General features: G+C 44.3%; 1 protein-coding gene across 2 annotated transcripts in view; it reads left to right on the top strand.

Moving 5' to 3' along the window:
- STXBP5 (syntaxin binding protein 5) overlaps positions 1-26,396 on the top strand; it is a 427,346-nt gene that overhangs the window by 100,728 nt on the left and 300,222 nt on the right. For both annotated transcript variants that reach the window (XM_040429504.1, XM_040429505.1), the window contains exons 3-4: positions 4,870-4,951; positions 12,699-12,799. In XM_040429504.1, the coding sequence (XP_040285438.1) occupies positions 4,870-4,951; positions 12,699-12,799 (183 nt within the window). The remainder of the gene's footprint in view (positions 1-4,869; positions 4,952-12,698; positions 12,800-26,396) is intronic.

Raw genomic sequence — 26,396 nt, 5'->3', positions numbered from 1 at the left:
AACGCATACGGACGTCTGAATGGAGCCTTACAGGGGCGTGATCAATGACTGTGGTGATCACCCCATATAGACTCCCTGATCACCCCCCTGTCATTGATTACCCCCCTGTCATTGATCACCCCCCTGTAAAGCTCCATTCAGATGTCCGCATGATTTTTACGGATCCACTGATAGATGGATCGGATCCGCAAAACGCATACGGACGTCTGAATGGAGCCTTACAGGGGCGTGATCAATGACTGTGGTGATCACCCCATATAGACTCCCTGATCACCCCCCTGTCATTGATTACCCCCCTGTCATTGATTACCCCCCTGTCATTGATCACCCCCCTGTAAAGCTCCATTCAGATGTCCGCATGATTTTTACGGATCCACTGATAGATGGATCGGATCCGCAAAACTCATACGGACGTCTGAATGGAGCCTTACAGGGGCGTGATCAATGACTGTGGTGATCACCCCATATAGACTCCCTGATCACCCCCCTGTCATTGATCACCCCCCTGTAAAGCTCCATTCAGATGTCCGCATGATTTTTACGGATGCACTGATAGATGGATCGGCTCCGCAAAACGCATACGGACGTCTGAATGGAGCCTTACAGGGGCGTGATCAATGACTGTGGTGATCACCCCATATAGACTCCCTGATCACCCCCCTGTCATTGATCACCCCCCTGTAAAGCTCCATTCAGATGTCCGCATGATTTTTACGGATGCACTGATAGATGGATCGGCTCCGCAAAACGCATACGGACGTCTGAATGGAGCCTTACAGGGGCATGATCAATAACTGTGGTGATCACCCCATATAGACTCCCTGATCACCCCCTGTCATTGATCACCCCCCTGTAAAGCTCCATTCAGATGTCCGCATGATTTTTACGGATCCACTGATAGATGGATCGGATCCGCAAAACGCATATGGACGTCTGAATGGAGCCTTACAGGGGCGTGATCAATGACTGTGGTGATCACCCCATATAGACTCCCTGATCACCCCCCTGTCATTGATTACCCCCCTGTCATTGATCACCCCCCTGTAAAGCTCTATTCAGACGTCCGCATGATTTTTACGGATCCACTGATAGATGGATCGGATCCGCAAAACACATGCAGGCGTCTCCCTGGAGCCTTCCAGGGGGGGTGATCACCCCATATAGACTCCCTGATCACCCCCCTGTCATTGATCACCCCCCCCTGTCATTGATCACCCCCCCTGTCAGGCTGCATTCAGATGTCCGCATGATTTTTACGGATCCACGGATACATGGATCGGATCCGCAAAACGCATACGGACATCTGAATGGAGCCTTATAGGGGGGTGATCAATGACAGGGGGGTGATCACCCCATATAGACTCCCTGATCACCCCCCTGTCATTGATCACCCCCCTTTCATTGATCACCCCTCTGTAAGGCTCCATTCAGACATTTTTTTGGCCCAAGTTAGCGGAAATTATTATTTTTTTCTTACAAAGTCTCATATTCCACTAACTTGTGTCAAAAAATAAAATCTCACATTAAGTCACCCTACCCCTCACGGAATCCAAATGCGTAAAATTTTTTTGACATTTATATTCCAGACTTCTTCTCACGCTTTAGGGCCCCTAGAATGCCAGGGCAGTATAAATACCCCACATGTGACCCCATTTCGGAAAGAAGACACCCCAGGTATTCCGTGAGGGGCATATTGAGTCCATGAAAGATTGAAATTTTTGTCCCAAGTTAGCGGAAAGGGAGACTTTGTGAGGAAAAAAATAAATAAAATCAATTTCCGCTAACTTGTGCCAAAAAAAAAATAATTTCTATGAACTTGCCATGCCCCTCATTGAATACCTTGGGGTGTCTTCTTTCCAAAATGGGGTCACATGTGGGGTATTTATACTGCCCTGGCATTTTAGGGGCCCTAAAGCGTGAGAAGAAGTCTGGGATCCAAATGTCTAAAAATGCCCTCATAAAAAGAATGTGGGCCCCTTTGCGCATCTAGGCTGCAAAAAAGTGTCACACATCTGGTATCGCTGTACTCAGGAGAAGTTGGGCAATATGTTTTGGGGTGTCATTTTACATATACCCATGCTGGGTGAGATAAATATCTTGGTCAAATGCCAACTTTGTATAAAAAAAATGGGAAAAGTTGTCTTTTGCCGAGATATTTCTCTCACCCAGCATGAGTATATGTAAAAAGACACCCCAAAACACATTGCCCAACTTCTCCTGAATACGGCGATACCACATGTGTGACACATTTTTGCAGCCTAGGTGGGCAAAGGGGCCCACATTCCAAAGAGCACCTTTCGGATTTCACAGGTCATTTACCTACTTACCACACATTAGGGCCCCTGGAAAATGCCAGGGCAGTATAACTACCCCACAAGTGACCCCATTTTGGAAAGAAGACACCCCAAGGTATTCCGTGAGGGGCATGGCGAGTTCCTAGAATTTTATATTTTTTGTCACAAGTTAGCGGAAAATTATGATTTATTTTTTATTTATTTTTCCATACAAAGTCTCATATTCCACTAACTTGTGACAAAAAATAAAAACTTCCATGAACTCACTATGCCCATCACGAAATACCTTGGGGTGTCTTCTTTCCAAAATGGGGTCACTTGTGGGGTAGTTATACTGCCCTGGCATTTTAGGGGCCGAATGCGCGAGAAGTGGTTTGAAATCAAAATATGTAAAAAATGGCCTGTGAAATCCGAAAGGTGCTCTTTGGAATGTGGGCCCCTTTGCGCACCTAGGCTGCAAAAAAGTGTCACACATGTGGTATCTCCGTACTCAGGAGAAGTTGGGCAATGTGTTTTGGGGTGTCATTTTACATATACCCATGCTGGGTGAGAGAAATATCTTGGCAAAAGACAACTTTTCCCAATTTTTTTATACAAAGTTGGCATTTGACCAAGATATTTATCTCACCCAGCATGGGTATATGTAAAATGACACCCCAAAACACATTCTCCAACTTCTCCTGAGTACGGCGATACCACATGTGTGGCACTTTTTTGCAGCCTAGGTGGGCAAAGGGGCCCACATTCCAAAGAGCACCTTTCGGATTTCACCGGTCATTTTTTACACATTTTGATTTCAAACTACTTACCACACATTTGGGCCCCTAGAATGCCAGGGCAGTATAACTACCCCACAAGTGACCCCATTTTGGAAAGAAGACACCCCAAGGTATTTGCTGATGGGCATAGTGAGTTCATAGAAGTTTTTATTTTTTGTCACAAGTTAGTGGAATATGAGACTTTGTAAGAAAAAAAAATCATCATTTTCCACTAACTTGTGACAAAAAATAAAAAGTTCTATGAACTCACTATGCCCATCAGCGAATACCTTAGGGTGTCTACTTTCCGAAATGGGGTCATTTGTGGGGTGTTTGTACTGTCTGGCCATTGTAGAACCTCAGGAAACATGACAGGTTCTCAGAAAGTCAGAGCTGCTTCAAAAAGCGGAAATTCACATTTTTGTACCATAGTTTGTAAACGCTATAACTTTTACCCAAACCATTTTTTTTTTTACCCAAACATTTTTTTTTATCAAAGACATGTAGAACAATAAATTTAGAGCAAAATTTATATATGGATGTCGTTTTTTTTTGCAAAATTTTACAACTGAAAGTGAAAAATGTCATTTTTTTTGCAAAAAAATCGTTAAATTTCGATTAATAACAAAAAAAGTAAAAATGTCAGCAGCAATGAAATACCACCAAATGAAAGCTCTATTAGTGAGAAGAAAAGGAGGTAAAATTCATTTGGGTGGTAAGTTGCATGACCGAGCAATAAACCGCTAAAGTTGTGGAGTGCCGATTTGTAAAAAAGGGCCTGGTCTTTAGGGGGGTATAAACCTGTGGTCCTTAAGTGGTTAAAAACTCACAGAAATTTAAAAGCGTTAAAAAGTTCTTAGGTTGTTTAAGCAATGTATATTGGTATTCCTAAATGTGAAATATGTTCCCGGACAACTCCTTTAGCCCTTTTCTTTGGGGAACATGATCTGCAGGCCCCATATACTTTCCTCTTGTTTCCTCCAATGTGTGTGTTTTTTATTTTTCCCATTCACATGTGGCGGATACAGTTATACACTACCTGCAAAGTGGATGAAATTTTAAGTAACTTCATCCACGCACTGCGGATAAATCTGCAGCATATATGGACCTGAGGTGTGGATTTGAAATTGGAGCATGTTAGTTTATGCTGCAGATCTCCGATTTCCGCAACGAAAACTGCATGTTATACATGCAGGTTTTGCTGGGACTTGTCTTGCGTTTTTTGCCATTGGCAATTGCCAGTGAGTTTTCCACTACCTGTAAATGTGCGCTGGCTGAAGGATCCAGCACTAGTTACGGGTGTATTCATGTAATGTGTCAGGCAGGGTTACATTGCTTGTAATGTGCCAAGTGACTGTGTGATGCGGGCTCCTTGTGTAGTAAGTACAATGGATGACTAAATCACCTGGCGGCCATACTGGTCGTCTGATGTCATCTGCTGAACACAATTGCTTTGATCTTTTATTTCTTGTGTTAAAATTTTAATTGAGAATGAGCTTCCTCCTATTTAATGCTGTAAGGAGCTTTGGGCAGATGTACCATAAATTCCTTTTAGGGTTTTGGTTTTCCCCTAATGTCTGAAATGCCGTTTACAAGCTCATCTTCGAAGTTCACTGGAGTTCCACGTTTACATTCTGAATGGTGTTATTCAGGCGAGATGGGCAACAAACCTCCATTTGGATAAAAGGAGAACGTGCAGCCTGCCGGCATTTACACAGCTTGTTATGTTCTTTCCTTGTCATTTTGAAATGTGTTCTTTTTATCTTTTTTTTTTTTCCCTTTCTTAAGCGGTTCTTCCTTAACATAATTAATGTCAGATTTGGTCGGCCAGGAGTTGAGTGCTATTGCCAGCATGACAGTGGTTCTTCAGTAATCCAGCTTCAGTTCCTGATTAATGAGGTTAGTGGAATCACTTTAATCTCTCCTCTGACATCACTGGCTCATGCGTCTCTTCTCTCCTACCATGCCTATTGTTATCTCTGTTTGGAGTACAGGTGCATACAAAATAATACATGCTCTCGTACATACATTCATTTGAGAAGCACTTAATTTTTTATAAGCTTATTTTAGTCTGTACATTTCAGATGGAAAAAAATCTCAACTATATACTGTGTGTGTCGCATCACACTATAAATTCCCTATCAGTATGTCTTTGGAATGTGGGGGGAAACCGGAGGAAATGGAAAACACGGGGGGAACATACAAACTCCCATGCAGATGTTGTCCTTGTGCAAATTCGAACCTATAACCCCAGCGCTGCAAGGCACCAGTGCTAACTACTGAATATGTATATATTTTTGTCACGTACGGGAACTGGGTGCGACTGCCAAAGGTTGATCTATTCCATGCACCCAAGCGCTCACGCTCCTACACACAGGCCTCAGATGGAACCTAGCTCACACCTCACTACAGTCTTTTATGCACTGTAACCTGCTGCCACCATCTATGACATTTAAACTAATATAGCAATTAATTAGGGGCTCATAGAAAACAGCGCCCCACTCGCAAGCAAGCATATTTACAGTAGCACAGGCCACACTTATAGCAAATACAAGTTCACGCAAACTGGGCTCATTCAGGGCACAAGGCAAATCCATAAAAAATGTGCTTTAATGTACTAAAAAGGGTACAGTACTTGGGTACAAAATTTAAAAGAAACAAGAGACAAACAGTTATAAAAATAAAAGGATAAAAACAGGGCGATCGTTCTGATACCAAATGTGTAGGGGTCCCAGAATGAGAGATTCTTCTTACTCGGGAATGCTGGCTGTAAGGGGGGGGGGGGGGGGATTTTTGGACTCCCTACGATGCACACATTATATGGAATACAATTATTACAATAATTAACATGGGTTGTACCAGAGATGTTATCGCTTATGAGCTATTTTCTTCATCGTCTAGTACTCTATTTGAAATGCACCTTAGATGTCTGCTGTGCAGCGGTGACAATATGTCTGACCTGTCAGGCATCACCATCAGGCTCTAGTGTCCCATCCAGGAAACCTCATTACCACTAGTTTGTTAGCATTCTGATGTTAATTTGATTTCTATCAAAGGTGGATGTGTATTCTCTTCTACCGGTCCAGACTGAATGGCATCGTACAGACAATCTTACAGAATGGCATGAAAATATATAGAATCACACGACATAGATATAAAATCATACACAGATAATAAAAGTTATGAGAAAGGTTATCCATTTCTCAATATACAGTGAGGAACAGAACTATTTGAACACCCTGCGATTTTGCAAGTTCTCCCACTTAGAAATCATGGAGGGGTCTGAAATTCACATTGTAGGTGCATTCCCACTCTGAGAGACAGAATTTTTTTTTAAAAATTCAGGAAAACACATTGTATGATTTTTAAAGAACATAAGTATTTGAACACCTGAGAAACAGCAAGAATTCTGGCTCTCAAAGACCTGTTACTGTGCCTTTAAAAAGTCCACCTCTACTCCACTCATTAATCTAACTTAGTAGCACCTGTCTGAGCTCTTTAAAGACTCCGTTCCACCCCACAGTCAGTCAGACGCCAACTACTACCATGGGCAAGACCAAAGCGCTGTCAAAAGACACCAGAGACAAAATTGTGGACCTCCTCAAGGCTGGAAAGGGCTACGGGGAAATTGACAAGCAGCTTGGTGAAAATAGATCAACTGTTGGATCAATTGATGGAAAATGGAAGAGGCTAAAGACGACTGTCAGTCTCCCTTGGACTGGGGCCCCCATGCAAGATTTCACCTCATGGGGTATCACTGATGATAAGAAAGGTGAGGAATCAGCCCAGAACTACAAGGGAGGAGCTGGTCAATGAAATGAAGAGAGCTGGGACCAAAGTTTCAAAGGTCACTGTCGGTAGAACACTACGCCGTCATGGTTTCAAATCATGCATTGCACGGAAGGTTCCCCTGCTCAAGTCATCACATGTCCAGGCCCGTCTTAAGTTTGCCAATGACCATCTGGCATGTGAGAAAGTCATGTGGTCAGATGAGACCAAAGTAGAACTTTTTGGTCTAAACTTCACTTGTCGTGTTTGGAGGAAAAAGAAGGATGAGTTGCATCCCAAGAACACCATCCCTACTGTGAATCATGGGGGTGGGAACATCATGTTTTGGGGGGTGCATTTCTGCGAAGGGGACAGGACGACTTCACTGTATTATGCCTCATGCACACAGCCGTTTTTTTTTTAAGGTCCGCAAAAACGGGGTCTGTAGGTCCGTGATCCGTGTCAGTTTTTTCTTCCGTGGGTCTTCCTTGATTTTTGGAGGATCCACGGACATGAAGAAAAAGTCGTTTTGGTGTCCGCCTGGCCGTGCGGAGCCAAACGGATCCGTCCTGACTTACAATGCAAGTCAATGGGGACGGATCCATTTGACGTTGACACAATATGGTGCAATTGCAAACGGATCTGTCCCCCATTGACTTTCAATGTAAAGTCAGGAGTCCCTATTATACCATCGGATCAGAGTTTTCTCCAATCCGATGGTATATTTTAACTTGAACCGTCCCCATCACCATGGGAAAGCCTGTATGTTAGAATATACCATCGGATTTGAGTTAGATCGTGAAAACTCATATCTGACAGTATATTCTAACACAGAGGCGTTCCCATAGAGATGGGGACGCTTCAAGTTAGAATATACTACGAACTGTGTACATGACTACCCCCTGCTGCCTGGCAGCACCCGATCTCTTACAGGGGGCTGTGATCCGCACAATTAACCCCTCAGGTGCCGCACCTGAGGGGTTAATTGTGCGTATCATAGCCCCCTGTAAGAGATCAGGTGCTGCCAGGCAGGAGGGGGCACACCCCCCTCCCTCCCCAGTTTTAAATTCATTGGTGGCCAGTGTGCCCCCCCTCCCTCCCCTGTATTACATTCATTGGTGGCCAGTGCGGCCCCCCCTCCCTCCCCTGTATTACTATACATTCATTGGTGGCCAGTGGGCCCCCCCTCCCTCCCCTGTATTACTGTACATTCATTGGTGGCCAGTGGGCCCCCCTCCCTCCCCTGTATTACTATACATTCATTGGTGGCCAGTGGGCCCCCCCTCCCTCCCCTCCTAATTTAAATTCACCCCCCCCCCCCCCCCCCATCATTGGTGGCAGCGGAGAGTTCCGATCGGAGTCCCAGTTTAATCGCTGGGACTCCGATCGGTAACCATGGCAACCAGGACGCTACTGCAGTCCTGGTTGCCATGGTTACTTAGCAATTTTTAGAAGCATTATACTTACCTGCGATGTCTGTGACCGGCCGGGCTCTCCTTCTACTGGTAAGTGACAGGTCTGTGCTATAAACAATGTGCCGCACAGACCTTTCACAGACTGCAGTAGCGTCCTGGTTGCCATGGTTACCGATCGGAGCCCCAGCTATTAAACTGGGACTCCGATCGGAACTCTCCGCTGCCACCAATGATAGGGGGGGGGGGGGGGGGGATTTTAATTAGGAGGGGGAGGGAGGGGGGACCGCACTGGCCACCAAAGAATGTAATACAGGGGAGGGAGGGAGGGGGGCCACACTGGCCACCAATGAATTTAAAACTGGGGAAGGAGGGGGGTGTGCCCCCTCCTGCCTGGCAGCACCTGATCTCTTACAGGGGGCTATGATACGCACAATTAACCCCTTAGGTGCGGCACCTGAGGGGTTAATTGTGCGGATCACAGCCCCCTGTAAGAGATCAGGTGCTGCCAGGCAGCAGGGGGCAGTCATGTACAAAGTTCTTAGTATATTCTAACTTGAAGCGTCCCCATCACTATGGGAACGCCTCTGTGTTAGAATATACTGGGGGTGGGAACATCATGTTTTGGGGGTGCATTTCTGCGAAGGGGACAGGACGACTTCACTGTATTAGGCCTCATGCACACAACCGTTTTTTTTTTTAAGGTCCGCAAAAATCGGGTCTGTAGGTCCGTGATCCGTGTCCGTTTTTTTTCTTCCGTGGGTCTTCCTTGATTTTTGGAGGATCCACGGACATGAAGAAAAAGTCGTTTTGGTGTCCGCCTGGCCGTGCGGAGCCAAACGGATCCGTCCTGACTTACAATGCAAGTCACAGACTGCAGTAGCGTCCTGGTTGCCATGGTTACCGATCGGAGCCCCAGCTATTAAACTGGGACTCCGATCGGAACTCTCCGCTGCCACCAATGATGGGGGGGGGGGGATTTTAATTAGGAGGGGGAGGGAGGGGGTTCGCACTGGCCACCAATGAATGTAATACAGGGGAGGGAGGGGGGGGGGCACACTGGCCACCAATGAATTTAAAACTGGGGAGGGAGGGGGTTGTGCCCCCTCCTGCCTGGCAGCACCTGATCTCTTACAGGGGGCTATGATACGCACAATTAACCCCTTAGGTGCGGCACCTGAGAGGTTAATTGTGCGGATTACAGCCCCCTGTAAGAGATCGGGTGCTGCCAGGCAGCAGGGGGCAGTCATGTACAAAGTTCTTAGTATATTCTAACTTGAAGCGTCCCCATCACTATGGGAACGCCTCTGTGTTAGAATATACTGTCGGATCTGAGTTTTCACGAAGTGAAAACTCAGCTCTGAAATAGCTTTTATGCAGACGGATCTGCGATCCGTCTGTGTGAAAGTAGCCTACGGCCACGGACGCGGATGCCAATCTTGTGTGCATCCGTGTTTTTTTACGGACCCATTGACTTGAATGGGTCCGTGAACCGTTGTCCGTCAAAAAAATAGGACAGGTCATATTTTTTGGACGGACAGGAAACACTGATCACGGCCGCGGATGAACAACGGTGCATCTTCCGAGTTTTCAACGGACCCATTGAAAGTCAATGGGTCCGCAGAAAATCACGGAAAACGGAACAACGGCCACGGATGCACACATCGGTCGTGTGCATGAGGCCTTAAGGAGAGAATGAATGGGGCCATTTATTGTGAGATTTTGAGCTGCAACCTCCTTCCCTTAGTCAGAGCATTGAAGATGGGTCGTGGCTGGGTCTTCCAATATGACAATGACCCGAAGCACACAGCCAGGATAACAAAGGAAAGGAGTGGCTCCGTAAGAAGCATATCAAGGTTCTGGAGTGGCCTAGCCAGTCTCCAGACCTAAATCCAATAGAACATCTTTGGAGGGAGCTGAAACTCTGTGTTGCTCACGACAGCCCCGAAACCTGACAGATCTAGAGGAGATCTGTGTGGAGGAGTGGGCCAAAATCCCTGTTGCAGTGTGTGCAAACCTGGTCAAGAACTACAGGAAACGTTTGACCTCTGTAATTGCAAACAAAGGCTTCTGTACCAAATATTAACACAGATTTTCTCAGGTGTTCAAATACTTATGTTCAGCAGTGCAAGACAAATCTTTAAAAACAATGCGATTTCCTGAAATGTATTTTTATTTTTATTCTGTCTCAGAGTGGGAATGCACCTACAATGTGAATTTCAGACCCCTCCATGATTTCTAATTGGGAGAACTTGCACAATCGCAATATGTTTAAATACTGTTGTTCCTCACTGTATATACGGTGTGTGTGTGTGTGTGTGTGTGTGTATACTTTTTATATATTAAAAATGCTTTTTCAGCCTAAATCAGGAATTGGATGCTAAAGAGTAGAATGGCTTGTAAACTTGTACTTTTTTGATCCAGGATCAGTTTTGTCTAAAACAAACAAATTCTAATAACATTACAATACAGTTTGAAACGGATGCATACATGAGATGTTGAAATACTCTTACGTCATTGTCATGCAGTACATTTGGTTAACTTTTATCGTTCTGTTCCTCTTTTGAAAAGCATGCGAATAGTGATAACGACTTTCCATGTGATGGTTTACAGTACTCCTGATGTGATTTAGTAATCCATTGAACAGCCTGAGGGTCTGATTTTAAAGAGATTGTGACATATTATCTTTTGTATACATATAATATAAAATCGGGATTCTATTGCAGAATGCTTGCAGTTTTTAATCATTGTATTTTCAGTTTGTACATACAAATAGGGTCATCGCTGACAAAAAAAAAAAAAAAAAGTTCCAGACTTATTGTTAAAGGGATTCTGTCACCAAGTTTTGGGCTATAGAGCTGCGGACATGCACGGCTAGATCGCCGCTAGCATGTCCGCAATATACCGGTCCTATAGGGCGGTGTGCTTTTATTTTCTTTAAAAATTGATTTTAGAGATATGTAAATTAGTCTTGTATGTGTCCAAGGGGCTGTACGAACCTTCCTGGAGCCCAGCCACGCCCGCCTGTGAAGGAGCCCGGCACCGCCTATGTCCTCCGAATCTCCTCCTTTCATCAACGATAGATTGCCGTAATCTCGCGATGCACAGTGCCGGTATAGTGTTCCTTCCCTGTGCTGGCATCAGCCTCAGGGAATGAACTGCGCATGCGCAAGCTCGCGCATCGCGAGATTACGGCAATCTATAGTTGATGAAAGAAGGAGATTCGGAGGACGCAGGCGGTGCTGGGCTCCTTCACAGGCTGGCGTGGCTGGGCTCCAAGAAGGTTCGTACAGCCCCTTGGACACATACAAGACTAATTTACATATCTCTAAAATCCATTTTTAAAGAAAATAAAAGCACACAGCCCTATAGGACCGGTATATTGCGGACATGCTAGCGGCGATCTAGCCGTGCATGTCCGCAGCTCTATAGCCCAAAACTTGGTGACAGAATCCCTTTTAAAGTTCAGCATGAAAAGATTTTTTCCACTAAGTCGTATTATCCGAACTATTAATAATGTTTGTTAGGCAATAATTTGACCGATAAAGCACCAGATGAATGTATGATATTAAAAAAACTTAGAACCTGATACACTGTACATATTAAAATTGCCATTGTCAATGAGATACCGCCACTATAGATACAAGTACATACATCTATATGGCACTTGAGCTGTCATCCAAAAGTGGACTGAGTGTTCCGGCCTCCCATCAAAAAGAACCATATAACATAACATTAAAAAATTCACCTTCAAATATAAGTATCCATTTATATAAATGGAAGACTAAAGAAAGTGCATCTCTCATCATAATGGAGTTCTTAGGGGGCAATTTATCATGAGCGGAAAATTTGAAGTCAGTTGGAGTACTTTTGTCTAGAGAAGCGTCTCCAGTTTTCCTACTCCACCCTCCTCCTGGAGTCTCCATGATAAATCTGGAGTGAAACTCATTAACATAGCTAACCACACCCACTTTCCCACCCACATTACAAAACTGGAGTGAGTGGTGTAAAAATGCAAAAAGTCTCAAAATTTTGTGCAAGCCTGTGCAAAAAACATCACTAAATTTGGCGCAAATGCTTACATTTTGTGCAAGCGAGTGCACAAAGTCCCAAAAGCCCTATTTGCGCAATTTTTTAATGCCAGGATTCTGGAGTGAACGTATGATAAATCAGGGCCTTAGTGTTTTTATTGGTTTCATAGCAATGAAATTGTAGTGCAAAATCGTCACTAAAATCTAAATTTTATTATATGCAGATTTACTTCTGTATTTTCATATGGTACCACAAGGACGGGGACAAAACCTATAGGATCTCCTTGTTTAAAGATCATATTGTGCTGCCCTGTTTCACACACTTGCTGTATATTACCCCTGTTGGGACTCCCCAGCTAGTTTCTGATCCCAAGAACACATACCCTGTGACCATGTTATATCTGCGTTCTGATCCGTTGTGTGTCATTTTTAAAGGGAGCTCTTGTGAGTGCCTTGACGGATGACACCTTACATCTTTGGAATCTACGACAGAAGCGACCTGCCATACTTCATTCCCTGAAATTCAGCAAAGAACGGTAAGTTCTGCCTATGTTACCGTTGGACCTTGGAGCATGACTAAACTCGTTTTATTTGATTGTGACTGGTCGTGCTTGATATAATAATGAGCCCAACGGAGAACTGATGATTCAGATTCAAGATGAAATGCAGCAGGTAGAATATACTGTATATACCTATTGCCACGGTAATAGGGTTAAGGGACTAGTTATAACTAAGCCTTTCTGAGCTTCTTCATTTAGTCATATCTGTGTCCCTGTAGCCGGCCTTCAGGTTTACCTACAGGTTTAGATTTAAATGTCCATGTACCAAATTCACAGAAATATTACACGTGTGCATGACAGTTTGGCAAATGTACTGTGTATTTCTGTATGGTTGATGAAAACTATTGAACCACTTATAGTGATTACCTTTTGGTGAGGTGATGACTACAATACCTACAGAGAACCTTTATAAGAAGTAGAATCCCGCAGCTTGCAGATGTGTCCTTCTTTAACTTTTCCCGAGATAAGGACATGAGTGTGTGTCTGCTCAAGAACGTATTGGATTTGTATTGTGAGAAGTTGGAGTTCTTCACAAAATTCATGGAAAGGTAACAGTAGACACTTTACAGGGGAGCTTTCTAGGGAAGACTAGATGCATAGAAAAACTAGTATAGCAAAATGACATGTGATGGTATAGATTTGTGTTAAATGATTCTGTGTGAGGATGAGCGTTGGCATTAGTGATCACTGCCCCCCATTCTGTGGAGGAGATTGCAGCATGTAATAGCAGCGGTCTCCTTCACTGATGGCTAGGCAATTATCAGGAACGAACGCTTACATTCCAATAGTCGTAATGCTCATCTGCCCTAACGGCCCATGCACGCGACAGTATGTATTTTGCGGTCTGCAAAAATACGGATGTCGTCCGTGTGCATTCCGTATTTTGCTGGCCCCTAATAGAACAGTACTATCCTTGTCCGTAATGCAGGCAATAATAGGACGTGTTCTTTTTTTTTTTACGCAATGAAAATACGGATACGGAATGCACACGGAGTAACTTCTGTTTTATTTTTTCAGGCCCATATGGTCCGCAAAAAAACAAACAGAACAGACACGTAAAGAAAATACATTCGTGTGCATAAGCCCTAAGACAGACCTCCCAGAGTGACTTGCTCGTGGTTGAGATCATACTTGCTTGGTCTCCGCCACTGGGTTTGGTGTCTGATGCTCCTGGGCCAGCTCTTCCCCTCTCTGAAACCACCATCCATTGACGGGGGACACGTGACTGCTGCAGCCAATCACAGGCCACAGAGGTGATCTGCTTCTTTTGTGTCACCAAAGCTGGTCATGTGACGCAAGGTGAACAGGTCACCGCTGCGGCCTGTGATTGCCTGCAGTGGTCACGTGTCCCCCTCATCGGTAGATGTTGATTTCATTACAGCAGGGAGAGGAAGAGCCGGCTCAGGAGTATCAGATAGCGAACCCTGCGACGGGGACCAGGTAAGGCTACCTTCACACTAGCGTTAATATTTTCCAGTATTGAGATCCGTCATAAGGTCTCAGTACCGGAAAAGAAGCTTCCATTTTCTCCCCATTCATTGTCAATGGGGACAAAACGTAACTGAACAGAATGAAATGCTCCAAAATGCATTCCGCTCTGTTCTCATACCTGCATGCTGCGGTTTGCTTTCTGGGATGCGAAGCCGTCAACCCACAATGCAAGTCAACGGAGACGGATCTGTTTTCTCTGACACAGATAATGACAGTTAATGACCGATCCTTCTTTGCTATGTTAAAGATAATGCAACTGGATCAGTTCATAACGGATGCAGATGGTTGTATTATCAGTAACGGAAGCGTTTTTGCTGATCCCTGCCGTGTCCTGCAAAAACGCTAGTGTGAAAGTAGCCCAAGTATGAGCACCACCACAGGTCGGCCACTCTGGGAGGTCTGTCTTACTCTTGGAGAACCCCCTAAAAAGAGACAAAAGTATTATTGGCTAACCAGAAGAATTCTATTTACAAGTTTACAGAGCACAGAGGCGCCTGTGAAGAATGAAAGTTGTGTGGGCAGCACGGTGGCTCAGGGTTTAGTAATGTTACCTTGAAGTGCTGGGATCCTGGGTTCAGATCTGACTAAGAACAGCTTAGGCATGGAGCTTGTATGTTCTCCCTGCGTTTGAGTAGGTTTCCTCCTGGTATTGCAGATTCCCACTCAAAAAATAAATTGGCTTCCTATGACATAGATCCTAGTGGGTGATAGGGATGAGCCCTATGTGGCAGCCGCTGACTCCACTGCTCCACAACCATCCTGTCTCTTGTGTGAAAAAATCACATTACTAATGTTTTTGTGTCTGAGGTATTATAGACAGTAGCTGGCCAGGCTTTTGTAGGACAGGTAAAGATGTGAAATTGTATTTTTTGTGAATCAGACAGGCAATGGAGTGACTGGCACAGAGGGGCTAATATTTGAAGCCTGATAACATGTCACTTAGGCTCTGTTCACATCTGTCCTAGCAGTGGCATACATAGAGAAGTAAGGGCCCCATAGCAAGGATCAGACCAGACCTCCCACACAAACTCTTTTTAATGACCATTGGGCCATTGTTTCTACTGCCTCATTTGCTAAAAGTTGTTCCTTTAGAGCAGGGGTGCACAACCTGCGGCCCAGGGGCCACATGCGGCCCTCAATACCATTCTTTGTGGCCCCAACCATCTGGTAACAGACATGTATGTCAGTTTATAATATATACTGTGTGTTTAATTTGCCATAAAAATAGTATTTCAGTTGGTAATATGTCTTTAAGTTTTATTTCCGGCCCTTGTAATTGGTTCAGGCTGACAATGTGGCCCCTAACCTGAAAAGGTTGTGCACCCCTGCTTTAGAGGGTAGAGTCCTGACCAAGTTTTCACTTCCAGTAGAAGAAGAGATGATCCCATCTGGGCCCCAAAGCAGTTTCATGTTCTGCCGCTATGGTAGTTACGCCCCTGTGTCCTAGGTATTTCCACAGTTCTGCTTTATTGCAGGAGCAGAACTACAATGACAGAAGCTGCAGATCTGTTTTGTGGCACCCAACAGACCCCACTGAATGTTATGGGGTCTGTCAAGTTTCCATTTTACCATACAAAATAGCACAACATGCTGCGCTGTTCTGACTAGATCTGCTTCAGAGGCTCCGACCCTACAAAGGAGATATGAACAGAGCCTAACTTGTATAATATACGTATGAGGGTTCTAAAGGTACAAAGTATAGCTGAGGATTAGGCTTCACTATTGTTTCATGCTCTAATGGGGAATTCTAGACTTGTGAAATCAAGCACTTATTTTCCATCTGATGTTCCCTACAAGTCTTTTGACTAGTAATTCTGTATTAATCAATGTCTTGAAGCATTCGGAAAAGCTATTAGCATTTATATCTGCTGTATGTATGTGACTTTGTCTCAAAGTCATTCTGATACTGTCAAGTCATTTTCTATTACACTTTACAAATACAAGTTCCTACAGAAAATCCATTGCCGCCCTGTAGAACTGCCCTTCTAATCCTTGTGTCAAAAGGTATAGCGTGTGTAACCTGTCTAAGACTAAAGGGAATCGGTCACCAGTGTTAGGCTGCCCTATCTGAGACCAGCATATACCGGTGAGGCGGTGACAGATAATCTGATCAAAATTCTGGCTAATTTACTTGAATTGACCCAATCGTTTTGCAAAAATAACTGTTGAGCAGCCCCTGAATGAGCCGACAGCTTGAGTCCATTTAATACAGTGCACAAGCTATATATATTCATGAGCCCCCAGCTCTCCCCCTCCCCCCACCTATGGCTGACAGCTCTGGTTCTGGCATGTGCTCTGTATTGAGTGGACTGCAGCGTTCTGCACAACTGATTCCTTTTTTTTAGGGGTTATCCCTGGATTAATGGAAAAATATGAAAATTGGAGATCATATAGTGCATGACAATCTCTTTCTAAGAAAGCTAGAACCAGCCCTGTACCTCACATGGATCCAGAGATTTCCGCATTATCTGCCCCAGTTGCTCTGCTAGATTTATTTCAAGCTGTCAGCTCGGGGAACGGAGGTTGGGGGCGTCTGCTTTACTACAGCTCAGGAGGTGTGTCCTTTTTTCTGCAGCTGTCTCCCTGTCACAGCTCAGGTGGCAGCTGAAGGATAGAACTGAGCATGTGTGTCCACCTCAGGGAGATGGACAGAGAAATATGAAAAAACAAACAAACAGGAGGTGGCGCTATACAGATGCATTTAAATTGAATAACTCAGTGGCTGTACTAAATTTTAAATCGCATGCAATTGTAAATGTATTGAGGTCCAGGTGCTGGTGTAAAGACTGCAGAATGTTTTTCGTGAGACAACTCCTTTAAATCTAAGGATTGATCTTTAAGTGGCAGTGTAGTTATCCACTTCTTTGGCTACACAGTATATCTGTCTTATCCTTTTGTTTTATAGAAATTTTTTTTTATATTCTTTACTGTTATCCAAGATATAATATAAAAACCTACCTATTGATGCTTTGGCTTGGTCGGTAGACAGACCATTTGACTTTCCCTGGACCTCTTGAGGTTTGGAATCTCCTCCATGGACATGTAAATGGTGTTGACATGAGATCAATAAAAATAAAGATTGCGGCTGAGTATGTGTGATATATTAGATCAACTATTGTGCTTTTAATGTATGATCTTCTAATATTATAGCAATATAGTTTTTTTTTCCCCTTGAAACAAGAATGCATTGCCTCCACAACCCACTGCTGATGTATGTGTCTCTGCTAAGTGAAGGCCGTCTGGAGATGACATGGCCTGTTGACTTACCATGAGCTGCAAATTGTGGTTTGCTCACATGCTTTGCTGTTTGGGGCTGCTGGTTGCAGTAAACCATGAGCTTTCCCATAGCACACAAGCTTTGCATGTGATACTTGATGTTGCTGACCTCTGCAACAGATCAACTGACTTTTGGGCTTTTATATTTATAGAAAAGGGAATTTAGACAAACATCACGATGCATTAGATATATGACACGAATCCCTTACTTTTGTGTCTGGATAAATGAACACGGTTCCTGGAAGCACAGGCTGCTTTGATCATTTTAAGGGAGGATGTATCTGCTCACAGAGTAATTGCAGGTTTATAGTGGTTGTATGTGATAGCTGAGCTTGCTTTTAATAGCTCTCTCCTGATTCAGAGGATGGTAGGAAGCTTGTTTTTCTCCAGGAAAGGTGGTTTTGTTTCATTTTAACCCTTCTGTTGACAAATCAAATTCTATACCAGTGTTTTCAACCCTCCACAGTTCAATGAGGTTAAAGGGGTTGTGTCAGTTCCATGGTTATGACCACCGTATAATCCATCAGTGGTGGCCGTGCTTGCACACTGTAGGAAAAAGTGCCGGCCTCTCTGGTGGCTGGGACTTTAGGAGCTCACATAGGCTGGTGCTTTTTTCCTATAGTGTGCAAGCACGACCACTGCTGCTGGATTACAGGGTGGTTGTAGCATCTGGAAACGAGCAGTGTCTAATGTGATGGAAAAATGAATGAAGCCAGCAAAGGAGGCAATATGGACAATCACAATACATTAGTAAGTACCTTGTATTAACTTTCTCTACATAATAAATGCTATATGCTGGAATGACACACCCCCTTAATATTGTTAGCATTTTTAAATATATAATTAAAGGGGTTTTCCAATGTAGAACACCAATTATCATACACCCTGTTTGGAAATTCCTATTTGATGGGGCGTTGGGGGAAGGTATCAGGATCCTCATCTGGACATATTGGACAGCAGTTACAAAGAACATCTCTTGCTTTGGTGGACCTGCCCTGTACCGCATCAGGGCTCTTTCACACTTGCGTTGTCCGGATCCGTCGTGCACTCCACTTGCCGGAATTACACTCCGGATCCGGAAAAACGCAAGTGTACTGAAAGCATTTGAAGACGGAACAGTCTTCAAAATGCTTTCAGTGTTACTATGGCAGCCAGGACGCTATTAAAGTCCTGGTTGCCATAGTAGGAGGGGGGAGCGGTATACTTACAGTCCGTGCGGCTCCCGGGGAGCTCCAGAATGACGTCAGAGCGCCCCAAGCGCATGGATGACGTGTCCAATGCGATCACATGATCCATGCGCTTGGGGCGCCCTGACGTCACTCTGGAGCGCCCCGGGAGCCGCACGGACGGTAAGTATGCTGCTCCCCCGCTCCCCGCTACACTTTACCATGGCTGCCAGGACTTTAGTGTCCCGGCAGCCATGGTAACCATTCAGAAAAAGCTAAATGTCGGCTCCGGCAATGCGCCGAAACGACGTTTAGCTTAAGGCCGGATCCGGATCAATGCCTTTCAATGGGCATTAATTCCGGATCCGGCATTGCGGCAAGTGTTCAGGATTTTTGGCCGGAGCAAAAAGCGCAGCATGCTGTGGTATTTTCTCCGGCCAAAAAACGTTCCGGTCCGGAACTGAAGACATCCTGATGCATCCTGAACGGATTTCACTCCATTCAGAATGCATTGGGATAATCCTGATCAGGATTCTTCCGGCATAGAGCCCCGACGACGGAACTCTATGCCGGAAGAAAAGAACGCAAGTGTGAAAGAGCCCTTACACGGGCAACCCATTGATTTTAAAAGACACTGTCTAATACTTACTTTGCCCTGTGGTGCCACTGCAGGGAAATTATACAGTTAATGCTAGGTGTCTCCACAGAGAACTATCAGGGCCCGAACAGGGGAACACTTAGTGTTCTTTCAGACAACTAAACATAGTCCAAAGCGGAAGTCCAAAGCATGGGTATGTGCTTTTAAAGTGCATAATGTGCTGCCCATATTCAAAAGGGCCTTAGGTCTTCTCCAGTTAATTTTAGACTAGTAAGCTTAACTTTACTGTGGTAAAAATTAAGGCACTGGTGTACCCCAGGGTTCATTACTGGGTCCCTTATTTTTTAATTTATTTATTATTGATATAGAGAATGGGATTAATAGCACTGTTTCTATTGCATAATGACATCAGGCTGCTTCTCTTCAAACAGCTGATCAGCGGGTTGCCGGGAGTCAGACCACCACGTATCTGTCATGAGGATAGGTCATCAATAGTAAGGTCCCCCCCGAGCTGTAGCAGAAGAGACAGGCCCCCCCCCCCCCCGAGCTGTAGCAGAAGAGACAGGCCCCCCCCCCCCCCGAGCTGTAGCAGAAGAGACAGGCCCCCCCCCCCGAGCTGTAGCAGAAGAGACAGGTCCCCCCCGAGCTGTAGCAGAAGAGACAGGCCCCCCCCCCCCCCGAGCTGTAGCAGAAGAGACAGGCCCCCCCCCCCCCCGAGCTGTAGCAGAAGAGACAGGGCCCCCCCCCCCCGAGCTGTAGCAGAAGAGACAGGTCCCCCCCGAGCTGTAGCAGAAGAGACAGCCCCCCCCCCCCCCCGAGCTGTAGCAGAAGAGACAGGCCCCCCCCCCCCCCCCCGAGCTGTAGCAGAAGAGACAGGTCCCCCCCGAGCTGTAGCAGAAGAGACAGGCCCCCCCCCCCCCCGAGCTGTAGCAGAAGAGACAGCCCCCCCCCCCCGAGCTGTAGCAGAAGAGACAGGCCCCCCCCCCCCCCCCCGAGCTGTAGCAGAAGAGACAGGCCCCCCCCCCCTGAGCTGTAGCAGAAGAGACAGGGCCCCCCCCCCCGAGCTGTAGCAGAAGAGACAGGGCCCCCCCCCCCCCCGAGCTGTAGCAGAAGAGACAGGCCCCCCCCCCCCCCGAGCTGTAGCAGAAGAGACAGCCCCCCCCCGAGCTGTAGCAGAAGAGACAGGTTCCCCCCCCGAGCTGTAGCAGAAGAGACAGGTTCCCCCCCCGAGCTGTAGCAGAAGAGACAGGTTCCCCCCCCGAGCTGTAGCAGAGGAGACAGGCCCCCCCCCCCCCCGGCCCCCTGAGCTGTCGGCTTGATATAAATCAGAGCAGTGAATGGGGAGATCTCTGGATCCATGCGAGTTACAGGGCTGGTTCTAGCTTTGTTAGAAATATATAGTCATGTACAATATGGTGTTGGATTTTAATTTTTTATGTTAATCCTGGGATAACCCCTATAATGATGTAATATGTACATAGTCATGTTCTTTTGCTTTCCTTTTACTTTTCTGTGTGTCACTACCAGCCGAATAGGTTTCGTTTATCGGTTTTAATTAATTTTAATGTGGGTTTTAACATTTTCATACAGTATAGGGCATATTGAAACAAAGTTATGTAAGATTTTCAGTTGCCAGTAAGGTTGCGTGTTCAGACATAATGAAGATGGAAAAATACTGAGTTGATTAAAATAGGAGACAAGTTATGATTAGAATATATCCATCAATCAAACCCGTGAGGGTAGTAAAATAATCAAGACATGTGCATAGTGTGAAGGAAAAAAGGGGGCCTATGGCATTTCCACAGTCACAACTTCAGTGTTTGACATTTATTGCATTTATTTTGCTTGCAATCCTTTCTTTCACCGAGATACATTGGAATAAACTACACTTCTAATTTCTTGAACTTGGAAAGCCATTTATTTCTTATGGTATAATAACATGTATTTGATTACTAGCTAAGAAACTCTTTATCCCAGCTTATGTGCTTGTCAGAAGAAGGACGTTTTGAATGGTGTAGGATGAGCAAAATTGAATAGGACTAGTTAGGTTAGAGGCCAGATTTGTTAAAAATGCATCAAAAACGCATGTATTTTTACTGCAATTGTGTTTTTTTTTTAAAAAGCCTTTACTTTACTAAAAATGCAATTGCAGTAAAAAAGCATTTGTTTTTTTGATATGTTTGTAAAAAGCAACACAAGAAAGAGGCAACAAGTGAAGCCAGGGACGGACACAGGTACCAAAGATGAGTCAGCAGAGTTTAGTATAGATTGGAGAGGTGTTAAGCCTGTATTAGATGGGCAGATAGTCTGCCAGATCATCACTGACGAGCGTGCATAGTAACACTCATTACCGATCTGGCAGTGTAATACTGCCACCCCTATCAGGCAATCCAGATTTGTAAACTGGTTTATAAATCATTGTTTGCTGGCTGCAGATCGCACTGTGTAAGCACAATCTGCTGCCGGCAGACAACCAGTCAGTATGGGGATGAGTGATGACATTAGCAAACGCTCCTCCTCATACTGAGGAGGAGTTTGCTGCATGTAATAGCAGCAGCCTTCTCTGCTAGCGAGCAGGCTATGGCGGGAAGAAACGCTTCCCTCCCGACAATCGCCTGGCTGATCGGTATGTAATACAGCCTTTAGTCTCTAATTGTTAGACCACAAATGTTGTTCCAGTAGTCTAGCCCAGATGTTATGTGTAGCCCATAAGGGACACGCTTGGGGCGGAGTGTTGTAAAGCATATTGGGATAGGGAAAAAGGACACGTTCAGTCTTGGCCATGTTTAGTTTTAGAAAGATGCCTGACAGACTTTCAGGGACATGGGATGGTAGGGTGTCTAGGTTAGGAGCAGAGTGGTATTTTATTTTTAGTAATTTATATAGCGATTACATACAGTATTCCACAGCGCTGTGCAGAACTTGTCATCCATCATAACAGTGCCTGACGGCATTGAGGCTTATTATCTAAATTTCCAATCTTCAAAACCCATCATTATTTTTTTGGTGTTGGAAGAAGCCAGAGCCCTCAGAGGAAATGCACAAAAACACACGATGAGATTGAGAACATACAAACTCCATGGTGATGTTTCCATTCGTCAGATCTGATTCCAGGATCCCACTGAAGGCAAAAGTGTTAACCACAAGATCACTTTATATGGGTCTCATCTGCGTATAGATAATGGTGAAACCCAGCGTTGAGGAGTTGGCCAAGGCTTTAGTTGTTATTTTCTTTATATGTTATTAATTTTATAGACCTAAGGCCATCACATTTTTCCAAATGCCATAAAACCAGCAGTAGGGCAAAAACCAACCAACTAAATTTGCCACGGGATTTAAAAATTCTATCCTTAATTGATGTAGAAATGGATCAGTGAATTCTTCAATGAATCAGTGTTCTCCACTGGTAATACTAGAAGCCCTGTATGTAGTTTCCAGAAGAAAATATCTAACCCATTATTTACTCATTGAAACCTAGAAGAGTTTCAGCAGAAAAAAAAAATCACAGGCTCCTTCTAGGCTGCTGTTATAGTATTTCTGTTTTATATTAGGATCGGTATGTTTTTCCCAGGCAGGTTTAACTTTAGTTACTGGTGATTTTCAAGACACATCTGCTGGAAAGTTGTTCCAAGCATCTACCACTCTTTCACTCAGTTTCTGTGACAGCAGTACAGTTCAGACAGTAAAAATGCTTTTTCTACCCCTTTAAAGGGGTTCTCCGGGAATTAAGAAAATGAAAATAATTAAATATTACTTTATTATAAATATATTTCCAAATACCTTTCATTAGGAGAAACAAAATGGCTGCCGTCCTATTAGTACACCAAAAACCTGTCCTAATTACACAGGAGGACAAGTTACTTCACAACACTGAGCTATAGAGGTGCTCCATCCTCCTCTCTGATCTACTTGTCAGGGATTATAATCCTGAATACAGTTTAATACGAGCTTCAGCTGAATCGCTGTAGGAATGGAGTTCATGAGGAGACATGAAGTACAGAGCGGATGGTGGAGATGTGAGTAATGAGCAGTAGCTCTTGTACGCAGTCTCTATTACCACAGTCTGTCCTGTCCGTCTTTTTTGTACGTCATGTCTCCTAATGAGCTCCTTTCCTTCAGAGATTTAGCTGAACATCTCATCAGCTGTATTCAGGATCATAATCCCTGACAAGTGGAGCAGAGAGAGGAGGATGAGGCAGATCTTTAGCTCTTTGTAAGTAATTTGTCCTTCTGTGTGACTAGGACAGGTTTTGTGTGTATGAATAGGACAGCGGCCATTTTATTTATCCTAATGATTGCTCCCTAGACAAAACAAACCAGTATAGCGAATGAAAGGTATTTGGGAATATATTTATAAGAAAGTAATATTTAGGTATTTTCATTTTCTTAATTCCCAGAGAACCCCTTTAAATATTACAAATTGTATTTTCGAAACTATTGAGCAAAGCTGTCTAAGAACACAAGGATGTAAGCCATTTTGCCCAAGGATTTTAATCGTCCTAATCTTTCTTGGAATATTACTTCATTCAAGTTATTGTGATGGCATAGCAATGCTAGAAAGTGTGCTTCTAGCTGTCTGCAGCTCTGTTTTGTAATGTCACCTATGAGGAAGTAACACTTTGTTTTTGCTTTATTGGTTTCATGTAAACAACATTGTCAGTAAAAGTTTTTATTGTACAGGCTTTCCTTTGTCCTTTTTCCAGTGATATTACTGCCAGCCACTATTGACACAGTGATCAATCTGCCAAATGGGTTACACAGGAATTTTGTATCCAGGTACTTGATCACCTCTCCTAGAGCAGCAAATAATAGACTATGCTAAAACATATGATCTAACCCCAAATTTGAAGACTTCAATTTATGATCTATGCCAAAGTCATTGAGTAGAAAAGAGAAATCCCAGTATGGCATGCCCTATATGTCCATGGCGGTTAAATGCTAAAAGAAGATAAGCTTCCACTAGCGTCCTCCTCCAGGCTGGGTTCGCATCACGTTATTGTTTTATGTTTAACTTATACAAAAATACTAGCAGAAGGACCCGGCTTCGCATGGGTATATTTCATTTAATGTTTGTGTGTGTCGTTAAAAGATATCGACAATATCCACTAGAACAGTGACCTCCACAGCAGCCCACCCCTTTAACAGTGACCTCCACAGCGGCCGCCCTTTTATTAGTGACCTCCACAGTACCCCATCTCCTTAACTGTGATTTCCACAACACCCCGTCCCCTTAACAATGGCTTCTACAGCAATCTGCCCCTTAACACTGACTTCCATAGTGGACAGTCCCCTAGGGTGGCCAGAGGTCCGGTCTTGGGCTGGACAGTCCGACTTTCAGACTCCGGCGCAGGGCCTGGACAGACACAGGGATGTTCTTTTGAACACCTAACTCTTAGCAGCACTATCCTGTCTAAGCGTGAGCTGCAGGGAGAAAGTCACTGTCCGTCCCACCTATGCAGCTGACAGAAGTTGATTTTTATCTTCATTTTTTCAATCCCCATCGGCTGCGGAGTCGGAGGGAGCGTGGCGTAGCTGGACCTGGGGGTGGTGTTTTTAAGTCCATCTTTTGAGGGTGGCCTAAATGGCCACCCAACCTGCCCCTGAACTGTGACCTCCACAGCACTCCGCTCCCCTAACAGTGTCATCCACAGCGCCCTGCCCCATTAAAGCTGACCTGCAGCAGTGAACAAAAATGGCGGGGTTGTTATGGAAACCTAGTGTAAAACTGTGTGTATGTGGAGTTTAAGGGCCTTCAAGCTTCTATTGGCTGATAAGGGACATGTGACCATGTGTATGGCAGTTGGGATATGAATAGAGAGACCTCCAGGCTTCTATTGGCTAATTTATTATTTTTTTGGGAATATCTCAGGAACGGTACATGCTAGAGAGCTGAGACTCGGTCTAAAACCTTCCCGGACACCTGATGAATCTGTGTGCCAAATTTCGTGATTGTAAATGCAACGGTGCGGATTCCTTTAGCGGACACACACACACACACACACACACCCTCAGCTTTATATATTAGATGAATATGTTAATCAGATGTCTCAGACAGACTCCATACATCGACATCCATTATCATAGTCAGCGTATACTTTTTTTTGCTGGACTCTGCAGTAGTGTACTACTCTTTTGCATCCTCTTTTTCCCAAACGTGTGTATGTATTAAACGTAGGGCAAAAATGTGATATGAGCCCAGCCTTAGCTGTTATCCATCCTCTATTCATCCATGTCAGCCAGTCCTCCTCTATTCTTCTTGAGGTTAACCACCGCAGTGAATCATTTGCTGCAAATGGATGTAGGCAGAACAATTTACATATTTCTTGTATTAGTTTAGTTTTTTCTCATTCAAGAAAATTTCATTTTCTCTTGGCTCTATTTATTTCGTCTTCTTCAATAGACCGTCATCTGGCAGAAGATCTGCTATTTATAAACTAGATTTTGTTTGTGAAATTTGCATGATGCGGAGCTGCAGGATAGCGGCTTTAATCTCATACTTGCTTATGAGAAAAGAGGTTTACGGTTTTCATTAGTTCCTCCACTGCTTCTCTTCCAGTGCTCCTACTAATAGTGTTGCTTGTGCTCATCATTCAAGTCATGGTCTTATATAGAGATATATGTAAGCATGCATACATACAAATAAAAGTTGAGGTCATATTGTGGTTAACCTTAAGAACAATAGCATAGGCTTGTGTTGTGGCTTTGCTTCATGGAGTCTTTATGGAGCAGGGCTGAATTTTCCACATATTCCTGAATAAAGTTTCCATCTTTTCTTTACTTTATCTGTTTGGAGTTCAGATTTTTTATTTTTTTTATGCTGTTGATTGATGGTCAGTGTGTCAAGGCTTGCAACCACTGTATTTTTATATCTGTCTATAAAGCCTCATCTGGCTCATATGTACTTATCTTTATCGCTGCAGCAGCCATAGCTGCTGCTATGGGGCCCAGGACGCCCAGGCCTCACCTGCCAGTACAGACACAATGATAACTGTGAGTGTGCGTTCTCACAGGCAGCTGAGGCCCACCAGGCCATAATGGTTTT

The sequence above is a fragment of the Bufo bufo genome, chromosome 4 (genome assembly GCF_905171765.1).
Source record: "Bufo bufo chromosome 4, aBufBuf1.1, whole genome shotgun sequence".
Classification (NCBI taxonomy): domain Eukaryota; kingdom Metazoa; phylum Chordata; class Amphibia; order Anura; family Bufonidae; genus Bufo; species Bufo bufo.
Note: the sequence above shows the minus strand (reverse complement) of the source record. Positions and strands in the feature narration are given on the sequence as shown.